Raw genomic sequence first — 26,996 nt, forward strand, 5'->3', positions numbered from 1 at the left:
ACAGTTTAAAAAAGCCCATTTTTCCCCTAATCCAGAGCTTATAACAAAAAGCAAAAGCTTAATGGAAGCTATATAGAAATAAATGTCAACACAAATTTAGGAACTTTAAGACGAAAACACTGTAAAATAAACTCAAGATTCAGCAAAACAGTTCATATTACTTTTTAACAATTATTATCTTAATGGAGTGGCCTTCCCATTGAGGTATGATGTGTGCGCAGAGTGGGAAGAGAGAAGGTATTTGAACGTGTGTGCATACAAGGATGTTTAGTGTACATTCTGATATATTCTTTCAAGATAAGCATAATTTTAATTAAGGTGAATTTCATTGGCACATAAACAACATATATTTTAAGTTACAAGATACGGTAAGAGCATTCCTGCTCATTGCAAGTAAACCTCAAATAAAGCAGAAACCATTCTATCATAATTTCTGACACATATGCTACCTTTCTATCCTCTATATGTCTACATTTATCTATCTTCAGTTATCAATTATATACTTTTCTGTGTTCTTTAGTCAGTGGATTTGGCAGCATATACTCAGGGTCAAACTAGTCATTCAATTTCAAAACGAAACACAAAAGACAGCATATATTTTTCAATTTTTCTTTAGTATTTTGTAAACTTAAGGTGACAATTATCAATCATACATAATAAAAGTTTCTTTATGTTGGGATTGAAACCTTTCTTTGTCTCTTTTCATGGAAGTCTATGACAAAATTGTGATAATAGACTTTCATTAATGGAAAATACTTATAATCAAAGATGCTTTGGTGAATGCATTAAAAAATGCATTTTAACTCAGATGCTATACAAAATTATAGTTAAGTAAATAGTTATATTTACTTATATTGGTTTTACAGTTTTATTTATTTTTAATCTATCAAGCACTAATCTAATTTGCAAAACACCTGAAAATATCACACACATTTAAAAATCTGTTGCAGTATTGCCATCTGATATAATTGCTATAATGGCTGCTATAAAATTCCCCTTTTGAAATGATTCGAAGGAATATTCTTTTTTTTTTTTAAATGTATGCTTTGTTAGATTGCCCTGGACAAAATTTAATGTTATATTATGCGATTTAGTAGAAATAGTTTGTTGCAGTCGTAACATCCCTATTTCTGGCAAGTAAATAAACTGCCCAACAAAATAGCCTTAGGAAGTTCTTTCCTTTTCTACTAAAAATATCTCCACCTCAAATCCTCTCCATATTGAATACATTGTTGAATATACTTTTCCAGTGTAGTGACTAATTCAGGAGATAGTGGCAGGTGAAGAAGATAATGGAAATACTGGAGGAAAAAAATATGCTTCCTTTTCTTTGAAACCACCATCCAGGTACCCAACACTATCAATTTTCTTAAATAAAACAAAGTGTGTATATGGGGAAGAAGAGTCTGTCTTGATAATATTAAGGTACTCCTGACTCCCCTTTCTCTCCCACAATCCCTGTGATGTTGTTAGAAGACCTAAAAGAAAGAAAAGAGATATCCTTAGGGGAGGAAATGAAAGGAACCAACATAACCAGTACTCCACAATCCACTGTATTTATTCCACTCCGTGAAAACTTTTATACCTCTCCTGCTTGATTTATTCCCTATTCCACTGACTTATTCTGCCAGAATCACTACCTGAGTCTCAACTCCTATCCCCTGAGCCACTGGTTCCCCCTCCCACCTCATATCCTTTTAACAAAAGAACCAGCCCTCAGGCATAGGTGTTATAAACAGTTGCCAAAGCTCAGGACAACCCCTCCAGAATATTAGAGCCACAGTAAGGAAAAATAGATTTTTCTGGTATGTCCAAAGCATTTTATAATACATTACTTTAAAATAAGCTTATTGTATATGACAGTTTCTCTAATACTTTCAATTACCCTATTGTGCTTTAGGTACATTTTTTACTTAAAATAGTTAAAAAGGGAGATTAACTTTTGTATCTGGCACTTTTTATGGGAAAAAATGTCTATATTCCAGAGAAAATATGTATTTTTTAAATTCTTTGTGTTTAGGATGGTATGCTTCCACTGCCTTTCAAATGCTTCCTTGTTGTTAACAAGATCTCAATTACTGTGATACTCCTGGCATTTTCCACCCCTTTAATTCATGCTGCACCCTAGTGGAATTTAGGGAGAATAAGTTGGATATGCTCAACGATCTCAAATATATATGTGTATATATATGTGTGTGTGTATGTATATATATGTGTGTATATATATATGGATATATATGTATACATATATATGTATATATGTATGTGTATATATATATGTGTGTGTATATATATGTGTGTGTATATATATATGATGCCTTCATTGTTCTGCTTATGCATATACTAGGTAGTAGTTTATCATAGCTTCCTCTACAGACACACACACACACACACACACACACACACTCCTAACCAAGCTACCTCTTTCAACTTATGTCTTATTAGGATTGAGGTTCCTATTTTTGCTTACAAATGTTGTACTGGTTATCTTATTTCTCAATAAATAGTTTAGAGTAAAAAAGAAGAAATTAATTAATAATAAATAGAATAAAAAATAAAAAGAATAAACTAAAGTGAGTAGAATAAAAAAGTAGTTAAGAATCAAGCCAAAAAAGAAAAGTGATAATTATTGAGCTCCTCACCCCCAAATAGGTCCAGAGTTGAGGAACTCTAAGATACAAAACAAAACACAATAATTTGGTGGAAAATATATAGGGAAAATATTTGATAGAGCTAGGACATGTGGCTTTGGGCCTTGTGGGTCTAAGGCATTCTGACCTTAGTGTATATAAGGGCTGATACTGGGTCTAGAGGGCATTTACAATGATGTTATTGGGTTTTAACTTCTGAGGGCTGAGTGAGAGGCATTAGTGCACAAGCTGTCTTGGAAGTTGACTGCTGCGAGGGAAGACTAACTTGGGCTGCCTGGGCCTCAGCAAAAGAACGGATGGTCTTGGCCAATTCGAGGGACTTTGGGATGCAGGCTGCTGCAGCTTCATCTTAAACTATACCTAGGGTATGTACTCTGGTAGCCAGGGCTTTAGCAGATGACTTGGCAGATGCTGACAAATCACAGAGGCCTTAGTGAGCAGGCACAGCTGAGGCAAACATGCAATTATAGGGAAAAGAGTATCTTCACAGGCTATTTAGGCCCTGGTTGGCAGAATAGTATTTGCTGCTCTAAAACTGTGCAGCAGTTGTGTTCCACATGTGCTAGCAACACTAAGGAGGTTCTAGCTTTAAACGATGAGTTCCAGACCTAAGACAGTAATGCTGGGTAGGCTCACCTATTTGAATTGACTCTTCCAGAAAACAAAACAAAACAAAACAAAACAAAAAAAAACAAGACGAGATAATGGAAAAATACTAAAAAAAAAACAAACAAGAAACAAAATACCAGACCCTTATTCCACTACTGCAGAAAATGCAGCAACAATAAGATGCTATCAAAGTTTGTAATATTAAAGCAGACTCTGCTCACATGTTGATTTTTACTTAGTCCCCTAGGGGGCTCAGCTTCAGAAACATCAACAGCAGCTTCAGCTGTAGAGGATATCTTTTCAGCTGAAACCTAAGTGAGAAACTGAACATTTTCTAGGAGGCAGGTTTCTTAGGCCTAGGATAGTGCAATGCAAGAAGTAGTGGAAATGATCTAGAAATGAAAATACCTGATTATATGAGACTATATGATCTCTATGTCACCAGATAGATCCTGTACTCAAGTCAGTATTGGAGTATTAGAAACACTGGACTTGAAGGGGAAATTGCAATTAACATGGTAATCACAGCTCCATGATTAATAACTTGAGAGGAATGGGTTTTAATTCAGAAGAGTTTGGAGACATAGCAGAATAAGTTATCTTCAGGTCATTCCAAGAAGACTAAATTCAAGATTGACACATCGTCTTTTCTTTACTCTCTTAATACTAAACTTCCACAATGGTCTCTTACAGCATGAAAGTGAGTTCTGAGATCAAAATTTTGTCAGGGTAAAACTGTTACAGATGTGAGACTTTTATATTTGTTGTGCTCAGTCAGGTCCTGTGTTATGAAATATTATTTAAACTAATAACTCTTTGGACTCAACAGGGAGGGACATCATAGACTTGGCACTAAGTTAGTACAACTTTGAAGAATGACACCCATTTCAGTGAAAGAGAGTTCTGGCTGTAGCTACTAAAAGAATAAAACTCAGACATAAGATTCACTCATCTGAGATGAAACAATATGAAGTTGAGGAGGATAAATTTTTACATTAATCTGTTTGCAATACAGTTTTGCAAGACAGAGAATTTCATTTTGGACTTCAATTTCTCTTAGTTTTAACATTTAAAACTTTAATTTGTAAGGGGATTTGACCTTTGTGATTTTAATTTTCCTTTAGAAATTCATAATAGGAATATTATATTCACATTTGGTTCATCATTTTGTTGCTGGCATTTTATTCCAGTATCTATGTATTTTGTTATTGGGGTATGTTGTTTTCAATTTTATTGTAGGGCTTAGGACCAAGTGTACAATATTTGCAGTGGGAAATAGAATAAGGACGGTGCTAGGCTGATTCTCTTGGAAATAGAATAAGCAATGGCTAATTGGTTTTAGTATACAGAAGACTTACAGTTGATCAAATGAGTGTATTTTTTTTTTTTATCTATTTCCATCCTTCAGTGTCCCAGGCAGATAACAAAAGTGTAGTGGTTGTGATTGGAAACCTGACATCATGAAGGTGGGAAGAGAATTCTCCTAAAGCCCTGTCCATATTCTCCCCAAAGGGAGATAGCCAGAACCCTGCTAGGCTATAGATTTAATGGTGAAACCCAGGTAGTTTAAAACAACAACAAAGCCAAACAAAACTGTCGTATATTAGAGTAATGATATAAATGAGAACACATCCTCTCTTTTCTAAGGTTTTCCTTCTATGAAGGGTCCTCAATAACTGAAACTTTTGGCTTCTCCCTATCTCAAGGGAGATGCCAAGACTATCTGATAAGTATTTTTGGAATAATAATTTTGACATAATTAGCCTGTTTGTTTTCCATTTTGGAAGTGAAATGCTCACAAGGAAAAGACATTCCATTTTGTTGAGAACTTGGTTACAAGTCTAATTTGGGCTACTACCTCCCTCCCTGCCCCAAATCTTGCCCTAGAAGGAAATAGCCCCTGATATTGTAGTGTATATGATAGCATGCATCAGTCTAGGAAAATTTGGATTTCAATTATTAGGCCCTCTTGACTGTCAAGCTAATATAAAAGCTTCAATTTATCATTTACCATCTTTAAAGCCAATATTCTGCTAACTCCTTATTCTTTGTCTTAGTTATCAAATTTCCAGAACCAAGATGGTGATAAAAGTACTGTTTATTAGGTTACTTTAAAAACATAAATAAGCTTTTATAATACAAGCCATCATTAAGTTTAGGTCAATGAAAGTAAGCTATAATTCTACAATTCTCCCTCTATGTAAAGCCAGCAGAAAAGGCAACTTTAGCTGCAGGCTGTTTCTTCTAAACACATGGTAGCTGTGAGCAAAATTCACTGTCATTTAAATCTGTATACCTCATAATCTAGGGAATGATGTGATCAGAATTATGCAGACATGGAAAAATATTAGTCCATATTTAAGTAGATACAAATAATTCTGATTTTAGATACTAAGTTATACTGACTCTAATACTGTTTTTATTTATGTTGTACGAAGAAAAGTGACCACTTCCATGGAGGAAGAATTAGTTAGAACTATCAAATAAGAATTTTTTATTTAAAGTGTTATCTGCAATTTGTTTATATGATTATTTAAGACATTATGTTTTTATTGTTATTAAATGATGTTTTGGAAGATCCAAAGCAGGACTGTAAAACATTTTTTTAATGATTCAAAGTGGAATATGTGCTAGGATAAAATCCCTCTAGGGTTTTGGAATGCAGACCAGTAATGAAAGCATGGAACCTAGTTTATGAGTTAGAAGGATAATATGTACCATCGAAGTAATAGGAGCACAATTGGGAAAATGAAAAATATAGAAACCTCGTGTGCCTAAGGAAAGGCATTGACATTTTCAAATGATATTTGATAATGCCATTTCTGTAAATATGTTTTAAGTACAGAAACCTTTTGCATGAAAAACCTGTGGAAACTTTTTCTTGGTAAGTCTATAGAGACAGCTAAGAAATCTTTAAAAAAATAATGCTGGTTTTCACTTTATGGGATAGATATCCAGATACTCTAATGTATGCTGAGGCAGAATATCACTTGGTCTTCCAATAACTTCTACATTTTCCCATTTTCCCTGTTCCCCACCAGGATTCAAGTTTTTATTTTATAGCAAATGTGGATCTGACCATGGTGCTGAATTATTTGCTAGTAGGACTTGCACATTGTGGATTCAGTGTACATGGAATAAAGCACATTTTGTAGTAATGACCTTATATTTCTCTTTGCCTGTGTTTGATAAAGAATAAAAAAAAGAATTAAAAAATAAAAGAAAAGAATAAAGTAATGGAAATACCCAAGATTTAAAATCAAATTGGTCTGGCATTAACTACATTTGTAACTTAATCAAGTTACTTAAACTTTCTGAGTTCAGACTTTTGATTTATAAAATAGTAGTCATACTGATATATTTTATAGGATTGTTTGAGGATTGTACATGGTATTAAAAAATCAACTCATGTAAAAAGTATGCCAATACATATTAGGTCTTTTTCTCTTTTCTCATAATCCTTTACTGAAAAACTAGTGTCTAATTTATTACCAACTTTTAGAGTTCTAGATGATTTCATTTGTATGGTGCCAGTTGCTAAGATGAAACTAGCCAGATGAAACTAGATTTATCGTGAATGGGGCATTTTTTAGCTAAACAATTTTAAAACTGTGTAAATGTATTGGTGTAATCTACCTGTGACTTTTCAATTTCCAGGCAGATTTAACATGATAGAGATATTTTTGGAGATAGGCAATTTAGTATTTTTGCCAAAACTATCCAGTGAGTAAATAATACCTGGTAATACTGTGGCAAAGACACTGTGGAATGATGCCACTTTTGACATTTGCTGTGCATCAAGAAGCATTTTGTACACTATTTATTTTTTTTAACGTTTATTACCTCCTTTTTTTTTTTTTTTTTTGAGACAGAGACAGAGCACAAGCAGGGGAGGGACAGAGGGTGGGGGACACAGTGTTCAAAGCAGGCTCCAGGCTCTGAGCTGTCAGCACAGAGCTGGATGCAGGACCTGAACTTACAACCTGTGAGATCATGATCTGAGCTAAAGTTGGACACTTAACCAACTGAGCCACCCAGGTGTCCCCACTATTCTCTTTCTATTTAAAAAGCTGTGACCTTAGACAACTCATTAACCACATTATATTTCATTTGTAATATATTGTATCATTTTATTCTGTGAATATGGTTGTTTAAAATTATGTACATTAACTTAATTCAAACACAGAACAAAACTAAACCACAGGAAAAACTTAAGCATGACCCTAGAATTTCCTAGATCTCCAACCCTATTTCCCATATTCTGGATAGTGGTAATTAATGCCATCTGTTGAGAGCTTAGGATCACCAATTTTTTTTTAATTCTTTACTTTGGGGGCACCTGGGTGGCTCAGTTGGTTGAGTGTTTGACTCTTGATTTCCACTCAGGTCATGATCCCAGGGTTGTGAGATTAAGCCCCGTGTTGGGCTCCATGCTGAGTGGGGAGCCTACTTAAAGATTCTCTCTCTCTCTCTCTCCCTCTGCCCCTATCCCCCACTCATGCTTTCTCTAAAAATTAAAAACAAAAACTTCATTCTGAGCAAGAAGTGAACTGGAATCCAAACATAAAATTTATTTGGCTTATTATCAAATAAATTTATTCTAAACATTGTATTCTCAAATTTCTGTTTTCATGTTGCTCAGAACTTCTCTTTGGGTCTCCAAGTTTGCATTTCTTTTTCTCTAATCCTAGGTTTCAGAATTACAGTCACCCTACACTCATGCCTATGTAACTCCACAGGCATAGTATATATCTGCCTACCTTCCTGAACTGAATAGTGTTTTTCTGTAAGCTGTCCCACACAATGTAGAGAGCTTGCAAGTAGCTCTGTTTTACCTAATTCCAAATTGCTGTCCAAGTCCTTAAAAGTGAAAATCGCTTTTCTGTTGTACCCAATAGTTTAGGTCATGATTAGAATTCAAATGATATTGTGTGTGTGTGTGTGTGTGTGTGTGTGTGTGTGTGTGTGTGTGTGGAAAGACTTAGATAATGGAATTAAGAGCACATCCAATGTGATATTGAGTTGGATAAGTTGCTTTGATCTTAGACGCCTAAAGTAGAATTTAAAATGACCTTGACAAATTAAAGAAGTCCTCCAACAAAAACAGTATGAAATGTAATAGCAATGAATACAGGATGGTAGATGGGGGTAAACAATTCAGGATGTGTGCAGTAAGCACAGGAGTGACTCTAAGCAATTATGAAAAAAATATGTAGAAACTATAGGGAAGAAAAGCTGGAAATTAATCAGCGTTAAACTGTTGTTAATTTTCAAGAGCTGATATGACACTTAGATACACAGTATTATGAGCTATCATAGAAAAGCAGAGAAGTAATCTTTTGGCTCTGCAAAATATGAGGATAATCCTCTTCTAAATTTTGCCAGTAGTGAGAACTTTATTACTGCAATATGTTTACTTGTTGTCTAACTATTTATTGAGACCCTACTGTGTAGTGTGCTACAGATTATCATTTGATACTTCATGCTCATTACCATAAGTAACAAAATAACATTCTTATCAAAGTAAAATGTATTTTGTATCACATTCTATAATTTTATTGTATTTTTTAGTAGACACCTGTTACATTTTGTCTGTCCAGCATCCCCTCCTTTTAGGAATTGTTTCTTCCTCATTTGATGGGATAGTTTAATTAGTCACACAGCCACACTTTTGCTGTCACTGGCCAATCAGGCAGAGTGACTGATTGAAAGATGGGCATGTAATCAAAGATGAACTGTTTCTAAGTCATTTCAGGACTCTTAATATGGTTATGAGGAAACAGCTCTTTTATGTTCTCTGAAATTTCTCAGTGCAATTATAAGGTAAGCCTTCAAAGTTGTTGACCCTCTTGGCTTCTCTGGATGAAGAACCAGCTGAAGCTTCAACTTATCTGAAGGCAATAAGAGTTCAGAATTAGGTGAAATGAGACACAATCCTAATGGTATTACTTAAGGCTTTGAATAAAAATGGGCTAAAATAACCTCCAACCCTGGGCTTTTAAGTTAAATTAACTAATATTTTGTATTTTTTTGTTTTATTCTTAAGCTAATTTGTTTTAGATTTTTGTCACTTGCAATCAAAAATTAATACTAATACCTGTTCATTTTTGGTTATCGTAGAAGAGCAATAGTGTGGGATAATGCTCTGGCTATTGAGGCTATTCCCCACTAATTGACAAAAGAATGGATGGTTTTACTACCACTATAATGAGAAAGAGATAGATCTACATCAAAGTAAACAAGATACATTGGATAGAACTTTGGCATATCTGAGAGATAAATCTTATTTCTTAAGCAATTTAATGTCTGGGATTTAGACCTGAAGTCATGAAAATATCATGATGGTGATGATGAATGCCAATATACTTATCAAATGAAAAGTATGATGGTTAATTTTATATATCAACTTGTCTGGGACACAAGACACCCAGGTATCTGGTTAAATATTACTTCTGGGTATGTCTTGAAGGGTGATTATGGTTGAGGTTATCATTTTAATCATCAGACTGAGTAAAGGAGATTACTTTCTGTGATAGTTTATTTTATAGTCAGCTTGATTGGCCATGGGGTGTCCAGATTATTCTGGGTATGTTTATGAGGGTGTTTATGGATGAGATTATCGTTTGAATCAGCAGAGTGAAAACTCAGATTGCCCTCAATATGAGCAAGCACCATCCAATCCCTTGCGGGCCTGGATAGAACAAGTGGATAACGGAAGGATACTTCCCATTTCTGCCTACCAGGAATGAGCTAAGATATTAGTCTTCTCTTGCCCTTGGAACAGGATTTACACCAATATCTCTCCAGTTCCCAGACCTTCAGACTTGGACTGAAATTACATCACTGGTTTTCCTGGCTCTCCAGGTTGCAGACAGCATATTGTGGGACTTCTGAGCCTCCATTAATGTATGAGCCAGTTCCTCATAATTTCTCTCTGACTCTGTCTCTCTGTCTGTCTGTATCTCTCTCTCTCTGTTCCTCTCTAGATAGATAGATAGATAGATAAATAGATATATAGATGCAGAAATAGATATAGATACAGATATAGATATAGATATAGATATGGATATAGATATAATCTTATTGGTTCTGTGTCTCTGGTAATCCTAATACACTCACCTCAGTGTGAGTGGGCCTCATCCAATCCTTGAAGGCCTGAACAGAATAAAATGCCAAATAAGAAAGAATTCTCTTTCTGCCTGACTGTGTTCAAGCTGAAACGTTGGCTTTCTCTGCCTTCAGACTGAGATCCAGCTTAGAACTTACCCCATTATCTTTTCTGGTAAATAGGCCTTTGTACTTAGACTGGAACTCTACCCTCAGATCTCCTGAGCCTCCAGTTTGCTGACTGCAGATCTTAGGGCTTCTTAGTTGTCATGATTGCATGACTTAATTCCTTATAACCAACTTCTTTCTTTCTTTCTTTCTTTCTTTCTTTCTTTCTTTCTCTCTCTCTCTTTCTCTCTCTCCTATTCATCCTATTTCTTTAGAGGTCCTAAGCTAATATAGATTTCGATACCAAGGTCGGTCCTGTCCAGTAAGACTCTTTGAGATGACGGAAATGTTCTCTGTCTGTGACTCTAATAGAGTACTCACTAGTCATATGTTGCGATTGAGGTCTTAATAAAAGTGTAATTAGTATGACTAAAATTCATGGTTTTGAATTTTATTTTATTTGAATTAATTTAAATTTAAATAGTCACACATGGTTAGCATTTACCTTTTGGACAGCACAGTTCTAGAGGACAAGCCATATTTTTATGTTTTATTTTTTTCAAGCCATATTTTTTAAAGTGTATTTATTATGAGAAGGAAAAAGAGAGCATGGGGGGAGCAGAGAGTAAAAGAGAGAGAGAAAATCCCAAGCAGGCTCCACACTGTCAGCATAGAGCCTGACACAGGGCTCGAACTCATGAACTGTGAGACCATGACCTGAGCCAAAATCGAGTCAGATGCTTGACCTACAGAGCCACCCAGGCACCCCCAAACCATATTTTTAAAGCCATGCTATTCCTTTCTATATAACTTTCCAGTCTCTTTTCTTCTTTCTTTTTCCATCCTTTTAGTAGTTGTTTATTTGCTACTTCAAGATGTTTTATTATTATTATTATTATTATTATTATTCTCTTTATTTCACTAAGGGACAAATTATATGTTCCCTAGAGATGTAGATCAATTTGGTTGCTTAAGCAGTCGAATTGTAAAGTAACTTAATTTACCCTGGATTCATCAGGAATCAAACGACATGGAGTTCTTCATAATTCTTTATCTCTACAATTGAGTCACCAAGACACCTCATTTTATTTGGTCAATCTGGATCAAGCACTGGGTCAGTTAATTTCCATATCATTAGACTGGCCTCGTTCATTTCATAGAAGAATCATATAATGTTCCTAACAGGAATTGTAAATACTAGTACAAATAAAAAGACACTCCCAAAAGAAGGGAATAAAAAGATAACTGAAAAATAACCATGTACACTAATATGTGATTATAGTTATTCTTATATACTTATTCCAAATCACTTGCTATTTAAAGAATAAAGAATAGTTGGGGTTCCTGGATGACTCAGTCAGTTGGGTGTCTGACTCTTGATTTCAGCTCGGATCATGATCCCAGTATTATGGGATTGAGACCAATGTTTGGCTCTGCAATGACAGCATGGAGCCTGCTTGGGATTCTCTCTCTCCTGTCTCTCTGCCCCTCCCCCTGATTGCACTCTCTAAATAAATAATTATAAAATAAAATAAAGAATCAGAAATAGTTAATAATAGTCAATTGTGGTTAGGTATTGTTAATGGAATCACTAAAGTACTTTCACTGGGTGTCTATTTTATTTATTCCTACATAGTTTGTATTTTACCAACTCATATGCATTTATTTTTCTTTCATCTTTACTCTTTTTTTAAACTGAAGTATAGTTGATTTATGATGTTATACTAGTTTCAGATGTACAACATATTGATTCAACAATTCTGTACATTACACAGTGCTCACCACAATAAGTATAGTCATCATCTGTTATCATACAAAATATTACAATATTATTGAATATATTCCCTGTACTGTATTTCTAATTCCTGAGACTTAGTTATTTTATAACTGGAAGTTTGTACCTCTTAGTCCCCTTCACCTATTGTTTCACTCATTCACTCACCCCTATCCCCTCATACAACCACCACTTTGTTCTCTGTATTTATGAGCAAACAAAAAACCAAAAACAGATTCATATGTATTTATTTTGTAAGTAACATTCTAAATGAGATTTTTATAAGTGCTGATTTTTTATTTTGAGTTGTTCTATTTAAGAATACTTAGATTTATTTATTAAGAAAAAGTGATACTTTAGAAAAAGACACAAAGAGAGGGGCACCTGGGTGACTCAGTCGGTTGAGCGTCTGACTTTGGCTCAGGTCATGATCTCACAGTTTGTGAGTTCGAGCCCCACGTCAGGCTCTGTGCTGACAGCTCAGAGCCTGGAGCCTCCTTTGGATTCTGTGTCTCCCTTTCTCTCTGCTCTTCCCTTGCTCATATGTTGTCTCTCTCTCTCAAAAAAAATAAAGATTAAAAAAAGATTAAAAGAAAAAAGAAAAAGACACAAGAGAGAAGATAAGTAGTCACCTTTGGATCAATACACCCATTCCTTCAATAAATATATACTGGGCGATTATTTTGTTTTAGCTGTGTTCTAGCTGCTGAAAATCCATTCGACTAGCTAAAGTCCCTTCATTCTTACAGTTTACATGCTAGTTGGTTAGAAAACCAAATTAAATAATATAGGTTTAGATTTATTGATGGCATAAAGAAAAATAAAATGAGGCAGACATGTGAAGACTGACTAGATGGGTTGGGGATGGATGGGTAAGTGACTTCTTCATAAAATAAGGAAATGACATATGATGGTCTTCAGTAAGATTGTTGCATGTAGAAAAAACTCTACATACAAAAAGCATGTGGCAGGTATGAATATATGCATGAATATATATTGAAATAATGTAGAGTCATTTTCTTGAGAAGGTTTTTTGTTTTTTGTTCTTTTGGTTTACTTTTAAAATAAAGCCCATTCTCAGTATCACTCTCTAAGGGTTAAGTGTTATCACTATAATGTTTCCATTGATCTTTGGTCATTTGTAAAACTGTTTTACACATTAGCTGCTATTAAACTCCGGGATAATATGATCTTCTATAAGGCAGAGTGAGCATTTTCTTTTTTAATGGGAAACAGAGGGAAAGGAACTATCCCTCCTGATGAGTTAAGAAAATGTGTGATGGCCACATATCTTAGATCATTTAGATTCAATCATTGTAGAGATAAAAGTTATACTACATAACATCACCAAGTAATTTTTACTCTATATATTGTGGCTATATATTTTAAAATGAGGGAATGTATGGATGTTGGACATATTACCATTTAGTTTATTCATGTTAAAATGCAGGAACAGCTCATCTTGAGATTGTAAATTCTTGCAGATCCGTGAATTTCTTGTCAATAATTTTATATACTATAATTAATATAAGCTGAAATTCTAGCAATAAGGCGTTTGGGATGGGATGAGATAAAATAGGTCATAATTCTGAAGGAAAATATTGCATGTTTTGTAAACAGTATGAAAATATTAAGTTAAAATATATTCAAAGGCAGTTCATATTGCTTATATACTTTTGTAGATATTGTATATATAAATGCTACTCTATGCTATGTATTATATGTACTATACACTATATGCAAAGATTCTTAACACCTCTGCAACACAGGCAACTGACCTCATATTTAAAATGCTGGCGAGCATGGAGAATGACAATCAATGCTTCCAGTACTCAATAAGCTAATTTTCTTCCACAATGGTCTACATTTTCACCAGGCCATGAAATTTCTTTTTCTAGGTCAATTTACTGCAAAAGTCAATTTGCTATGAGAGTCAATTTAGCATGGATTTTTTTAGATTTTTAGTTCTGGGGAGCTATAATGAGTATATATTTAAAGTGTTTAGGTATTTCACTAAAATTTAATATTTAAAAGAGAAATATAAGTATTCTAACTAAGCATGTGAAATCCCAGGAAATGTGCCCATAGTGATAAAAAAAAATGACACAGTAATTTTCCAATTCTCATTTCAAAAATTTTTGTAATAATTAAAACTACTTTTGATTTGTTATCTTTTTGGTTTTATTGAGATGTGATTGGCAAATAAAACTATAAGATATTTTGTAATAATTTGATATACATATACATTGTGAGAGGATTTCCCTCATCTAGTTAATTGTCAAATCCATTACCTTGAAAATGTCAACAAATTACTTTTTTTAGTAGAATAAAAAAGGCCTAAATACCCCATCATTGTAAATTCAAATTCTTTCAATCTGGTGTAGAAACAGTCATAAAGTACAAAGTAAGTGCAGTCTCCTCTGTGAAATAGACCTTAAAAGAACTCTAATCTATGGTACTAATGTAGGAGTAGAGGCTGTCATCCTATTCTGCGACAGTACAAGCAAAGAGGACATCATGTCCAAGGCAAAGAAAAAATATGTACTATCTTTATATAATTTTAAAATGAGTATTAAATAAATGGCTTGCCTTTAAAACATTAATTTCTCTCCATTTTAAAATTCATTTCAGGAGGATAGGTTGGGGGGGTTGAGTTAAATGGGTAATGGGAATAAGGAGGGCACTAGTGATGAGCATTGGGTATTGTATGGAAATGATGAATCACTAAATTTGACACCTGAAGCTAAAATTACACTGTATGTTAACTAACTCTAATTAGAATTTAATAAAAACTTCAAAAATAAAATAATAAAATAAAATAAAATAATTCATTTCAAACATGAAATTAAATATTTAAAAATATTTTGTCACAAAGTGAAGGATAATACAATGCATACTGACAAAGAAAGTAAAGAAAATCTCCCACATAAGTTTAACATTTTAGACTATTGCATATAGGGATGCATGGATATATGCCATCTTTTGGCAATTTATGAAATTAATTCATTGATGAATCATAAGAGGTCAGTTAATTTGCACATTTACTGAGACACTAATAATATATGTAGATAATAATAGTCTTAAACCTATGAAATGAAGATATTTAAAGATATTTAATTGCATCTAAGAAATCTTTTAAGTTTTAGAAATGACTTTATTCATGCAATGACAACTCTGTAACATTTTGCCATTGTCCCACTTTAAAATATTGAAAGATCTTTCAACCATTAAGCATTTGATATTTTTTAAGTTAATTGATTAATAGCATCTAATAATAGACTATTTAGAAAATAGAGTGTTATCTATACCTTGTACTTGAAGATGACATTATTTATCCAAATACCCAGAGCTCACATTTTGAATCCCTTGTGTACACACACACACACACACACACACACACTCACACACACTGATCCCAGGACTAGAATAAGTGCAAACTCTCTTCCAGTACCCGGCCTGGGTGGATGGTCTAAAGGGAGCTTATAATCACATGTAAGTCTCTGACCATCATCACAATCACACTTGGAACCATTGTAAAAACTATCTAATTGAATCAATCTTTTTCTGCCATAGTTTACACGAAGAATTAGTTCTGTGTTGTGATGACAGGGAGATTACTAGGATTTCTGAAAATAGTAATCTAACAAAAATCCTCTGGGCCTTTTAGTTTTCTCCATTTCACAGAACACCCACTGGAATTCTCCCTGGGGTTGAGGCTGTGGTAAAGCTGTGTTCAAGACAGGTGCTTCTCATACTTTGTATACATATAAATCACCGTGGAATCTTGTTATAATGCAGAATCTGATACCGTAGGGTAGGGCCTGAGATTCTGCAGTTCCAACAAGTTCCCAGATGACAGTGGTGATGCTGGTCTGAGGATCACCTATTGTATAGCAAACCTATTGACTATTTCAGTGTAAAAATTCTAATTTCTAATTCTAATTTCTAGTTATCAACAAGAACAAAAATATAATTTGCTTTTGAGTATGTATCACAAATGCTGAGATACTCATGTTTGGTTGGGGTATTTTCTTGAATATAACAATCTTAGAGTAATGAATGTTTGTTTGTTTGTTTGTTTGTTTATCTCAGTAAGACGTTAGAAGTCATCAAATGCAGCTGCTTCATGTTATGGTTGAGGAAAGTGAGGGTCAGGGAAGTTGAGTATATGCTCAAGGTGGTACAGTTAACAGCAGGACATACACTATAACATAGGAACTCTGACTACCCTTTCAACAAAGAAACCCTAACTTTTTTGGCATTTCCATTTTTTTATATATATATTCTCTCTGACACAAAACCTAAGCATGAGTCAATAATGATTAGAATTTCACCTTTTGATGCTCACAATAGTTTAAATGATAGCAGTATCCTTGGACTTACTGACTTTCCTAACAGCTAAAACTCACAGTAGGCAACTATCTCTTACAATAATAAGAGTATTCACACATCCTCTTTCTTCTGGAGTCCACTTGCAGTTTTATTATGGACATTTTGCTTCTTAATTTTGAGAACCTGGGGAGAAAGGTGGACAGAGAAATGAATGGGTCATTAGTTAAAAGGCAAGGGTTGAATTTGTAAAAGGTTGTGGCAAAGTAAGCAACAAATGGGAAAGAGCGAAGGGCATCAATATTGATCGTGCCTCTCATCTTTCCCTCTGTCTTCTTGCTTGCAGGTTTCTATTATGTAGTCTCTCAAACAAAGCAGACTTTATTTATGGTGTGACTGACTTAACACTACTGAACTAGTCCATCATCTGCTAATTTGGTCCAATTAAAAACTGGTCATAGGGAAAATCCTGGGAATTAAGCTCATTTGGAAACACAACTTCTGATTTATTTATGTCCTGTTCATTTATATCTCCTCTTCTAAAGGATACTTCTCAGGGTGCTGATTTATAGAGGTAGTTCTTTCCACATTCCTAAGTTCCCTTGGATAGTTACTTTTGGTTGAGTCCCTGAAGAAAGTACATGTATGTTTTTTTTTCTTCCTTCCTTAAGACTATTGTTAAAGTAGTTATAGAGGATTGCCTAAGATATCCTGCTATCCTGAATTAGAAAAATCCCACTAAACAGCTAGAGCCACCATTTATAAAGCACTTACACATTGCATGGCCCTGTACTCACGTGTTTGCATTCACACTAATCTTTATAACTCTAAAACTTTAGTGCTATTGCCATCCATCTTTTGCAGCTGAGACTACAAACATTCGTTAAAATTTTAACGAATTAAACATTTTAAACATTCGTTAAAATCACCAAACGTTATGCAGCAAGTGACAGCTATGGTATCTGAACTGGGGTATGCCTGATCGCAGTACTGACCAGTATCGTCACCAACTATGGTTTACTGAGATTTATGTCTAGACTAAGTCAAAATTCTGAAGAACAACAATCTCATCTCCTGCACCCTTAACTTTTCCTTCTCCTCCACACAAGTTCTTGTAGGCAGGTAGGTGTGCCGCTCCCTATACTTATCCTCTCCCACGCCCTCTGCAATCTTTCCCTTTTGCTGCTGGGAACGTTAGAGAATGCTACTGCAGCTGGTGAGTGGGCAGGTGCAGCCACCATCTGCTCTAGGACTCCAAATGCACACAAGAACTTCGCACCCAGGACCTGGCCCAGGCACCACAGATTCCAGAATCTGCTGGGGACACGGCTAACCCCGCCCCCTCGCGGTGGCGATTGGCTGAACCATTCCTGATTGCAAGGCACGGATTAATGGAGGCGGGTGTCTCCTCTGTTAAGTTAGGGCGAGACGTCTCAAAGGAGGTGAGACCCGCGGGGGTTGTGTGAATGGGGGCTTCAGTTCTTCCTGCCCGAAGGGTCCTTGAGAAGCCTGTTTGTTTTTCCCGGCGCTTGTCTCCACCCATCCTTTTCTGTCATTGGCCAGGCCTGGTAGGCGGATGTGTTTCCATTGGCCGGGGGGCGGTGTCTGTCCCTGGCCAGGGTGGGGGCGGGGCCTCCGCCGCGCTGAGCTTGCCCTTGTGTCTGGTGCTCTGTAGAGCTGCCGCCACCGCCGCCGCCGCCGCCGCTGCCGCCGCTGCCGCCGCCGCCGGTGCCTCTGCTGCTGCTGCAGCCGGAGCATCCGGGAGCCGCCGCCGCCGCCGCTGCCGCTGCTGCCACTAGCGCTGCTTCCACTGCTGCCACCTCCCCTCCCAGGACCCCGAGACACCCCGAGAGCGAGCGGCGGCAGCTGCTTGCTTGCTCCCCCTCTGCCCCTGCCCCTCCCTTCCGTGACCTACCCACTCCTTGCAGCCCTCGCCCGCACCTTCTCCAACACCCCGGCATCCTTGCACCACCTGCTCGGGCAGCCCGGCGGGCTCTGGGACTTGCTGTGCACACCGAGAAGAAAGCAAGCTCCGAACCCGTGCCTGGCTGACGGGCTGTCGCGGCTGCACCACCAGCAGGAGGAGAAGAAACTATTTCGCCCACCGAAACCCCATTCTGCGGGTGCTTCGCAGCTGCCGCTTCTGCTGCCTGCAGTCCAGGTCCGAGGGTTCGAACACCGCAGCGGCGGGGACCGTGGGTCTAGCAGGCGCCGGGAGGACACCGGCGGAGCCCTGCACTCTGGTGTCCCGCTCACCAGCATCACCTAGCCCCCTCGTTCCTTCCCCAACCCTTTAGAGAAGGGACCATGATTTGGAAACGCAGCGCCGTTCTCCGCTTCTACAGTGTCTGCGGGCTCCTGCTACAAGGTAATCCCCGCCCCGCCGCGGGGAGCATCAACTTCACGCCCATTCCCCATCATCCCCACTCCACCCCATATTTCCACTCTCCCCCTTTCAGTCCCCCAGTCCCCGGCGATTTCCACCCCCTCCCCCTACTCCCCGGTGCGGCAGGGGGCAGTGGCAGTTTGCTCCAGCCCCTCGAATCTCTAGCGCTGGCTCAGCCTTGCTTTCCCGGCAGTCAACCCCTTACGCGGCACCTTTCGCCTTTTCATTCACCTGAGCTTCCTACATCTCTCACTCTCTATCCCCGCCAGCAACACCCCCCCCCCCCACGCCTTTTGGCTGGCAACTTGTGCCTTCTCTGAACATTATACCCTCCCACCAACCCCCACCAGCCACCTCCCACATCACGCTCCTGTCCGACCCTCTCTATCCTTGTCATCTCTCTAACCTCCCTCTTTTCGGGTCGCCTTTCTCATTCCCCTTCTTCCCACCATCATCATATCCGTGTATCTTTAAAAAGTGAGTGAGAGCCTGGGAGCGAGCTACCGAGACGGCGAGAACAGCAGCAGCGGCAGCACCGTGTGCATTGCAATAACATCCCCGGGGGGGAAATGTGTTGTGAGACGTGTCATTCACCCAAGAAGAGAGAGGAGACAGTGTCTAGGATTTTAAAAAAAGAAAGAAGGAAAGAAAGAAATAAAGGAGAAGAAAGAAAAAGAGAGAGAAAGGAAAGGAAAGGAAAACAAGGGGAAAAAATTAAGAAATTAAAAAAAAAAAAAAGAGGGAGAGGAAGGGAAAAATTAAAAGACCCAAAGCCACTTTATCAACAAACCCGTTTTTTTATTATTCAGTTTGTGTGGTTTTCTTTTCTTTTTTTTTCTTTTCTTTCCTTTTTTTTTTTTTTTTTTTTTTTTTTTTTTCTTTTTCTTTAAGCAAAGAAATACATGCACCTAGGCAGTTACTTTACTGCTAAGGGATTTTCACTTGGATTCCCTACCTCACCATCCGCTCTGCTCTCTGCCGCTTCTTTTCGTAATTAATATTATCCTTTCACGTGAAATGTAAGAACCCCTGCGACCGCAGTGGAGGGAAACCGCACAAAACGGTGTTATTATGCAAATCACTGGGCTTGGATGCGGAGTGGCTAGGGAACTGGGGTGCACTTTTCCTCAGACCCTCTCTTTCGGAGGGAGGAGGGGGCTGTGTGGAATGGGAGGAGGACTCTGGTTATGAAATGAATGGCAATGTATGGAGTAGGAGTGCATGGGGAGAGTACACTTTGGGTGGTGGTGGAAGCAGAGGCGGCATGGTAGCTAGGGCTGGGTGGGCAGGGGCTGGAAGGCGGAAAATTGTTGCTTTTAAGGAATATAGGGATGCGGCTTGAGTGTGAGATACAGGAAGGATGGATGTGAAATGATGGTCGATAGGATTTTTAAAGCTAGGTGACTCTTGATTTCTTGATAAATCTTTGCCCACCTCTCACCCCTCTGTCATCATTTCTGTAGTTGTGGGAAAGATAAGTTGATCAAATTTATTTGTCCCTGGGTAAAAGGAATCTGGAAGTAAGACACAAGTAGACGCACAGGCGTGCAAAACCCAGTCGGCCTTTGGAGGATTTAAATGAGGTCAATGAACCATCTTTCAGCAAGTTCTTGGAATGCATCCTGTCTCCTATCCTCCAGGTTATATAGACTGGGACGTATTTTATTTATGCATGTTTATGAATGTAAAAGAAGAGATAGTAGACAGAATTTTCCTGAATTAACTAACTGACCTTGCAGAAATATTTCTTACAGTATTTTGTGGTAATTTTGTGTGTTTTACGTTGGATGTAAATTTCAGATATGTCATGTGCCAGAATCCCCGAAAAAGCAGACAGCCTTCTTCCTGCTTACGCTGCCTCGTCCCATTTCCCACCGCTCACACCCTCACCCTCTCACAAGTACCCCAGGTGGCTGACACATTACTTAGGTTTCTAATCCATGCTGAAACATGCTCCTAGATACCCCACTTCACCTCTCAGTAACTTGCATATCTCAGCTCTGAGTGTGTGTGTGTGTGTGTGTGTGTGTGTGTGTGTGTGAACGCGCGCGCGCGCCCGCGAGTGCGCGCGCTCGCTCCATGCCGGGTAGTGGGAGCGTGATGTGGGGAAATCAGTTAATTTGGTGATTGCGATGAAAATTCGACACCGCTGGATGTGTTTTCCCTGCCAATCTGTGTGTGTTGGCCCTGGCACGTCATTGCACACACTGCTGGGCTGGTGTGAGAAGATTATTTATTATAGAGCATGTGGGCAATGGACTGCACTTGGGGGTCGCCTCCTCTCTCCCTTCAACATTTCCCGTGAATTGTCTATTCAGTGCACTGAAAAATAACTGTCTGCTGGTGTCTCATTCTCTCTCAGCCTGGGAGAGGATTTACTCTTTCTGTACCAGGGGAGATTCCATCAGCTGCATTCTCTTTTATTAAGGGCATGGGTCTCTTTTATTAAGTATGTAAACCAATTATTTAAAAAGTGCTGCTTATCACAGCAGAGGAGGGGTGGTGGTGGAAGGGGTGTGGGTATGCCAGAGAAAATGCACCACTGAACCAACAGCAGCACCAGCATCAGGTCCAAATATGTAAATAAATAAGCGTCCTATACAGCAACCAGGGAAAGAGCACCAGCCCAACAATGTCTGTGTACTTATGAGCATCTTAGATCAGGCCATATTAATACACCAAAAAAGAGAAGAGGATTTAAAGAAGAAGAAGAAGAAGAAGAAAAAAAAAAAAAAAAAACAAACTAGAAGGGGAGGGGGCACAAAGCACCATTGGATTGTCTTCTCATGTTTATGGCTGCCTCACATTTATCAAATACTGCTCCACAGACACATCACACTTTGTTGATATTGTCAGTCCCTGCTCAAACAAATTGCTCATGCCTTCCTTGTCTTAGTCTTGGCTAAAAACATTGCTTCAGGGTTCAGGTTTATGTTTCTCCCACAACCCTACTGTTTTATTAGGACTTGGTTAGGTTGTAAAATGAAAGCTTTATTTCCTGGACACAGATTAAGTACTTAGCAGGTCTTTCCTTTCTATGTGCAGAGAAAGCAGGGTGGCTGGGGAAATAGTGAGCAACTGATTTTGGCTAGAGGGAGTCTGCTCTGCCTGCTAGTAGTTATGACTAGGCAAATACTATAGGCAGTCTACACCTTCTTATTTTAGCTTTATTAGAACTAGAGTGGTATTCTGTCACGTAAATAATATTAATCAACTTATTTACCCTTCGTATTATTATCCCCTTTCTTGTGCTATGCCTTATTTTAGACAAGAAGACTCATTTGAATATATCTTCTCTGTGTTTTACACTGTCACAAATATTTTCCTTTTTCTGGGATGCAAAATCAACCTTTTGCCTTGTTAATATGTAGAGTTAATGAGCCAGTGGTAAGAACCAAGTCAATGATAAAATAAGTTTTTAAAAAAGTATTAAATAGTTCTAATTCTACATCATCTACTAGTTTGCCCTCAATGGAGTCTTAGGAAATAGAAATAGATTGTTACATGGAAAAGAAACATGTTTCTGACCAAAGTATAACTTGGAAGTTTACTAAGGTAATGAAATTTGCTTCAGTGTTAATTAGTGGGGCATCCTTTCTTATTTTCCCCCATCACAGACAGAGGAAAAATCTGGGATAAGGGTAGGGAACAGTGTAGAGAAATGAATTTCTTTAGATGGAGGTGTGCAAAAGCTTGCCACCTGTAACTAAAACCTCTCTTGGTTACAGAGTAGATCCAGTTCAATTGCTAACCCTGGCTAAAGCTGTATCCCTTTCCATGCCTGAGGGGGCACTGCAAAGATGGAGACTGTCTTGCTTAGCACAAGAAAACAGTCCTAGAAAGGGCAAAAAGGAAAGGACACAATCTAACCCGAAAATAGACATGCATAGAGATTTTGTTGAGAAGTTTGTTTCCTTTTTAGAGTTAGTCTTCCAGAAAAACACATTCAACACACATACTGGGAATTTAGAGTTTGGTTTTGTTTTGTATTGTTTTGTTTTCCATGAGACATTTTGGTAAATGATTTGTTATGGCTAGAAAGAAAGACTTTCAAATTGAAGGTCAGTTGGACGTACATGTTGTTTGCCTCAGTATGAGGCATGAACACCCCCCTTACATTTTCAGAAAGTATATTATAAAATGCAAAATACAGTTAATAAAATACTGATACTACTTCCTAAAAGCATGTCTCTCCCATTCCTTTCCTTCTACATGTAATAACCTTTGTCTTGTCAAACTCATTTCTTACGTTGAATGTAGTTCCTGTATTCTGCCTTTTTTTTGTTTAACAGCTAAAACCTTGAAAAGTAGAATCTGTATGTTAGAGCCAATGACTATGATTTAAATAGTCAAACCCCAGACACTTAGTGATTAAGAAAATCTGCCTACAAGTATGAGTAGTTTCTGGACTAATGTTCTATCAAGATATGGAAGCCTACTTCATCATCTTTTCCCCATTTCTACAACTATTAAAACTGTGGAAGCATAATACAACAAAAGTAAGCATTAGTAGAGAGGCCTCTTTCTGCCTTCTCCACTAGAAGATCAGATACTTGAGAACTATTTGCCCCACATTTAAATAGTGAGATGCTTTTTTTTGTTTTTTAAGAAAAAATTCCTGAATCATTTAAAGATCAAATGGAAGTGCAAAAATGCTGGAAGAGATCTGAATCAAGCATTTTAAAGTGGCCCCAAATCAACACCAAATAATATCAATTTTCTTTTTAAAATAAGGTATCTATGGGGTATCAGATAATTGAGAAAAGTAAGATTTATTTATTATGAAGGATTTGGGGTACATTAATAATATAAATGGACCTATCATATTGATGTTTTATTTGATCATGCTGACATGCGTTCCATGAGATTTATTAAGAGCCCTCATTTTAATAGGTTGGTTAAACATCCTTGGCAAAATCACCCATTGTGTAACAGCTGGCTGAGTAGGTTAAGGAGACAGTGAGAAGGAAAATCACAAACCAAGGAAACTGAAGTTAGAGTTCTTTGTGGAGTTGGCAGATCTTGGTTTGTATACCCTCCTAAGACAGCTCTAGTGCCCAATGATTATTAAACTTAAGCTTCCTGAGGGCAAACCCTGTACCTTTGTTATCTTTGCAATCTTCTTATTCTCAATTTAGTAGATGCATAATAAATATAGTATTGGATTAAAATACTAGGTATGTCCAAATTAGTTCCTATGGAGTTAAATAGTTTCTTGTCTTCATAATCTATCAGCACTTAAACTTTGTTCAATAATGCCACAAGAGTTAATGTTAATATTTTGTAGGCTGTTTTGGTTTAGGAAACAGTTTTCCTACAGAAAAGTATATAGTGATACCTCTTGATATACATCTTTAAATGAATACAATCTGATCAGTTGTTCTTGCCATGACATTTTCCTACCCATTTTTTTTTCTTTTCCTTGATTATAAATCCCCGATATTTTGCATTAGATCAGATCACCAACTCATTTCGTGAAAAAAAAAAAAAAATGAAAGGCAAGATTTAAATTCACTGATTTAACCTAAAATATTTAAAAGGACAAGTTCATTGCCAACATTTTATTTGAAAATGTCAAGCATTTTTGGAGTGTAGTTCTGTAGTATCAAAGAAAGGCATCTCTGCAAATTCCTTGTATAAAGAGGTGGGTGAGGATTAACCTAGAGCTGTGGCAGCTGAAGCCCCCTGCTGTGTGATGATGCAAATGGCATCTCAGGCCTAATGTGCTCTGCAGCGGCAGGCGAACACACAGGAAAGCAGTCATGTGGCATGAGTGAAATGGGAAGTCTTTTCATAGCTTCTGGTAGTCACAAACCATCCTTCAGTTTTCCATAACCAGAAATAACCCAGGGTATTTCTAATCACGTGAGCTCATGACAAAGAATAAGAAAAAAATACATATTTTATTTAGAGATTAATCTAATAAATAAATCCTAATAAAATTATCAATGTTCTCATCAGATAAATTGTGGATATTTTATTTTCTTGCAAACTATCAGGGACACAGGCCAGTTTAGTGAAGATGATAGCAAAGTTAAAAATAGGATTTCTATGCAGTTGGTTGTATGTGTTGGACATAATAAACATTAGACTAGGAAATATTCTGTTATCTTTCTCTTCTTTTAGTGAGTAAGGAGTCAGTCCCTTATTGTGGTTTTGGGGTTTTTATTATTATTATTATTATTATTATTATATTATTATTATTATTATTATTATTATTATTATTTTGTTATTTCATGTATTTCATATGCATTTCATGTATTCTGAGAATACAGTAGTTAAAAGAAATAGAAATTAACTGTTCAGTGTCTGTTCATGTAGTTTAGTACCATGAAGTGGAATTTGTGGTAACATAAAATCAGTAGAGAATATTTCCTCTCAGAACAATATTATTTATCACAGGCAACAGCAGCAAATAGGTCCCTTAATAAAAGTAATACTTCTAGAACAGTTGTTATGGGCAGCCTATCAGGGAGGCATATCAGATAACAGAAACTAATGTAGCTGTGTTTATTTTTATCCCGTTTGTTAGAAAACAAAATAATTGAACATATTATGCATATTTTCATTCAAGATATGAGCCCAGTTGGTTCTGTTAACATGCTCAGTGGGTTTCTTTAAACAGATATAAAATTATTATCATATTAGAAGTATATAGTATGTTTAAAAATTAGGAAAGTAAATATTCTGCTTAATTAGGTATCAGTTAAATATTAATGTCAAAATCAGAGGTGTAATTATTGAGAAAGGAAATATTCCTCAATCATTTATCTCTCTATATACACATATATACAAGTTTAAAGTGCACAGTTATTTTTAGGACTGAAGGGTATCTTTATAATTTTGTAAGTAATCAGACTTTGGGGTTCTCAGGGATGATGTGTGAGGAAAAGGCAAGAGTTTATTTTGTTTGCACTCAATTACTTTCCTTTACCCTTTTCAGGAAGGTTAAAAAGTATATTTTTGAACAAATTTTCTTAGTGTTTAACAATGATTAACATTTCCACTTAAAAACACACAAGCAAGATTTACAATTTCTGAATTTGCAGTAGAGCTGAGCATCTATTCTGAATCTTCTTTTGTGCTTACGAAACTGAGTGATGAGACCCTATGGCTACCTGAATAGACACAGGGCTGAGGTTGTAAGGAGATCTGCCTTGGAGAAAGCTGGCTATTAATTATTCACATTCTATTTTAGAGGTCTTTGAAGTAAATATTAAGACAGTCATTATTCAACATTGGGGATAACTCTTTCTAAGTCAGCAAATAGTTTTTACTTGAATTTTTAAATTATCTTTCAGCGATTTGAAAGCTGAAGGGGAAGCGCCTGTTTAGTCCTAAACAGTTATTCTGGGGGCTAGAAACTGACGTCATTAGGAATTGTTTAGGAAATAAAAATAAAGAATCATTTGCGTTGAGGAACATAAAATCTTAAAGCTAAGAATGATCAAATAGTGCTAATCATTTCACACGAGAAAACAATAGTCTTTTATTGGCCAAATTGATCCCCTAATAATTTTATTGTGTTTGATGATGGTTTATTTACTGTAACGGTGCATTCATTGTCTATCTAGTGTCATCTTTGGAAGTGGAGTGAGAAAGCACCTTTCCGGACAAGGATGTTCTGCCAAGTGCTAAGTGTATAGCTGTTCTATTGATTCCGTGTAATTTATAAAACCAATTAATTTGTTCTTATAAAGAAATATTTTTGGCTTCTTTGCCAAAAGTGTTCGCCTTTAAAAATCCAAGTGACTCCCATAAGGTTTACTTAAATGCCCAGAACTAAAATTTATAGTGTGTAAAATATGTTTTTACTTTCTTAATGAATTTGTGTTTTACATGAACCCCCCCGAGAGAAAATGCCCATGACACCTCTATTTTCCATTCATTTTCATACCTTATATGCCTCCTGCTTTCCAATCTTAAGGAATATACTTAGGTTGAAATGAGAGATGATTAGAACATTCGTACTTAAAAGCAAATAAAAAATGTACGATAAGCTTATTAATTGTCATTCCTTTACTGCTATCTA

At 36.8% G+C, this 26,996-nt stretch overlaps 1 protein-coding gene across 3 annotated transcripts in view; it reads left to right on the plus strand.

The window, feature by feature from the left end:
* The first annotated feature begins 18,846 nt into the window (after nucleotides 1–18,846).
* CADM2 (cell adhesion molecule 2) overlaps nucleotides 18,847–26,996 on the plus strand; it is a 1,075,089-nt gene continuing 1,066,939 nt past the window's right edge. For 2 of the 3 annotated variants that reach the window (XM_081796570.1, XM_081796572.1), the window contains exon 1: nucleotides 18,856–18,946. In XM_081796570.1, the coding sequence (XP_081652696.1) occupies nucleotides 18,886–18,946 (61 nt within the window). In that variant the 5' untranslated portion in view covers nucleotides 18,856–18,885. Of the gene's footprint in view, nucleotides 18,947–26,996 lie in introns of all 3 variants that reach the window. The other variant, XM_081796571.1, reaches the window with a different exon arrangement.

This window comes from Panthera onca, chromosome C2 (assembly GCF_046562875.1).
Source record: "Panthera onca isolate mPanOnc1 chromosome C2, mPanOnc1 haplotype 2, whole genome shotgun sequence".
NCBI lineage: Eukaryota > Metazoa > Chordata > Mammalia > Carnivora > Felidae > Panthera > Panthera onca.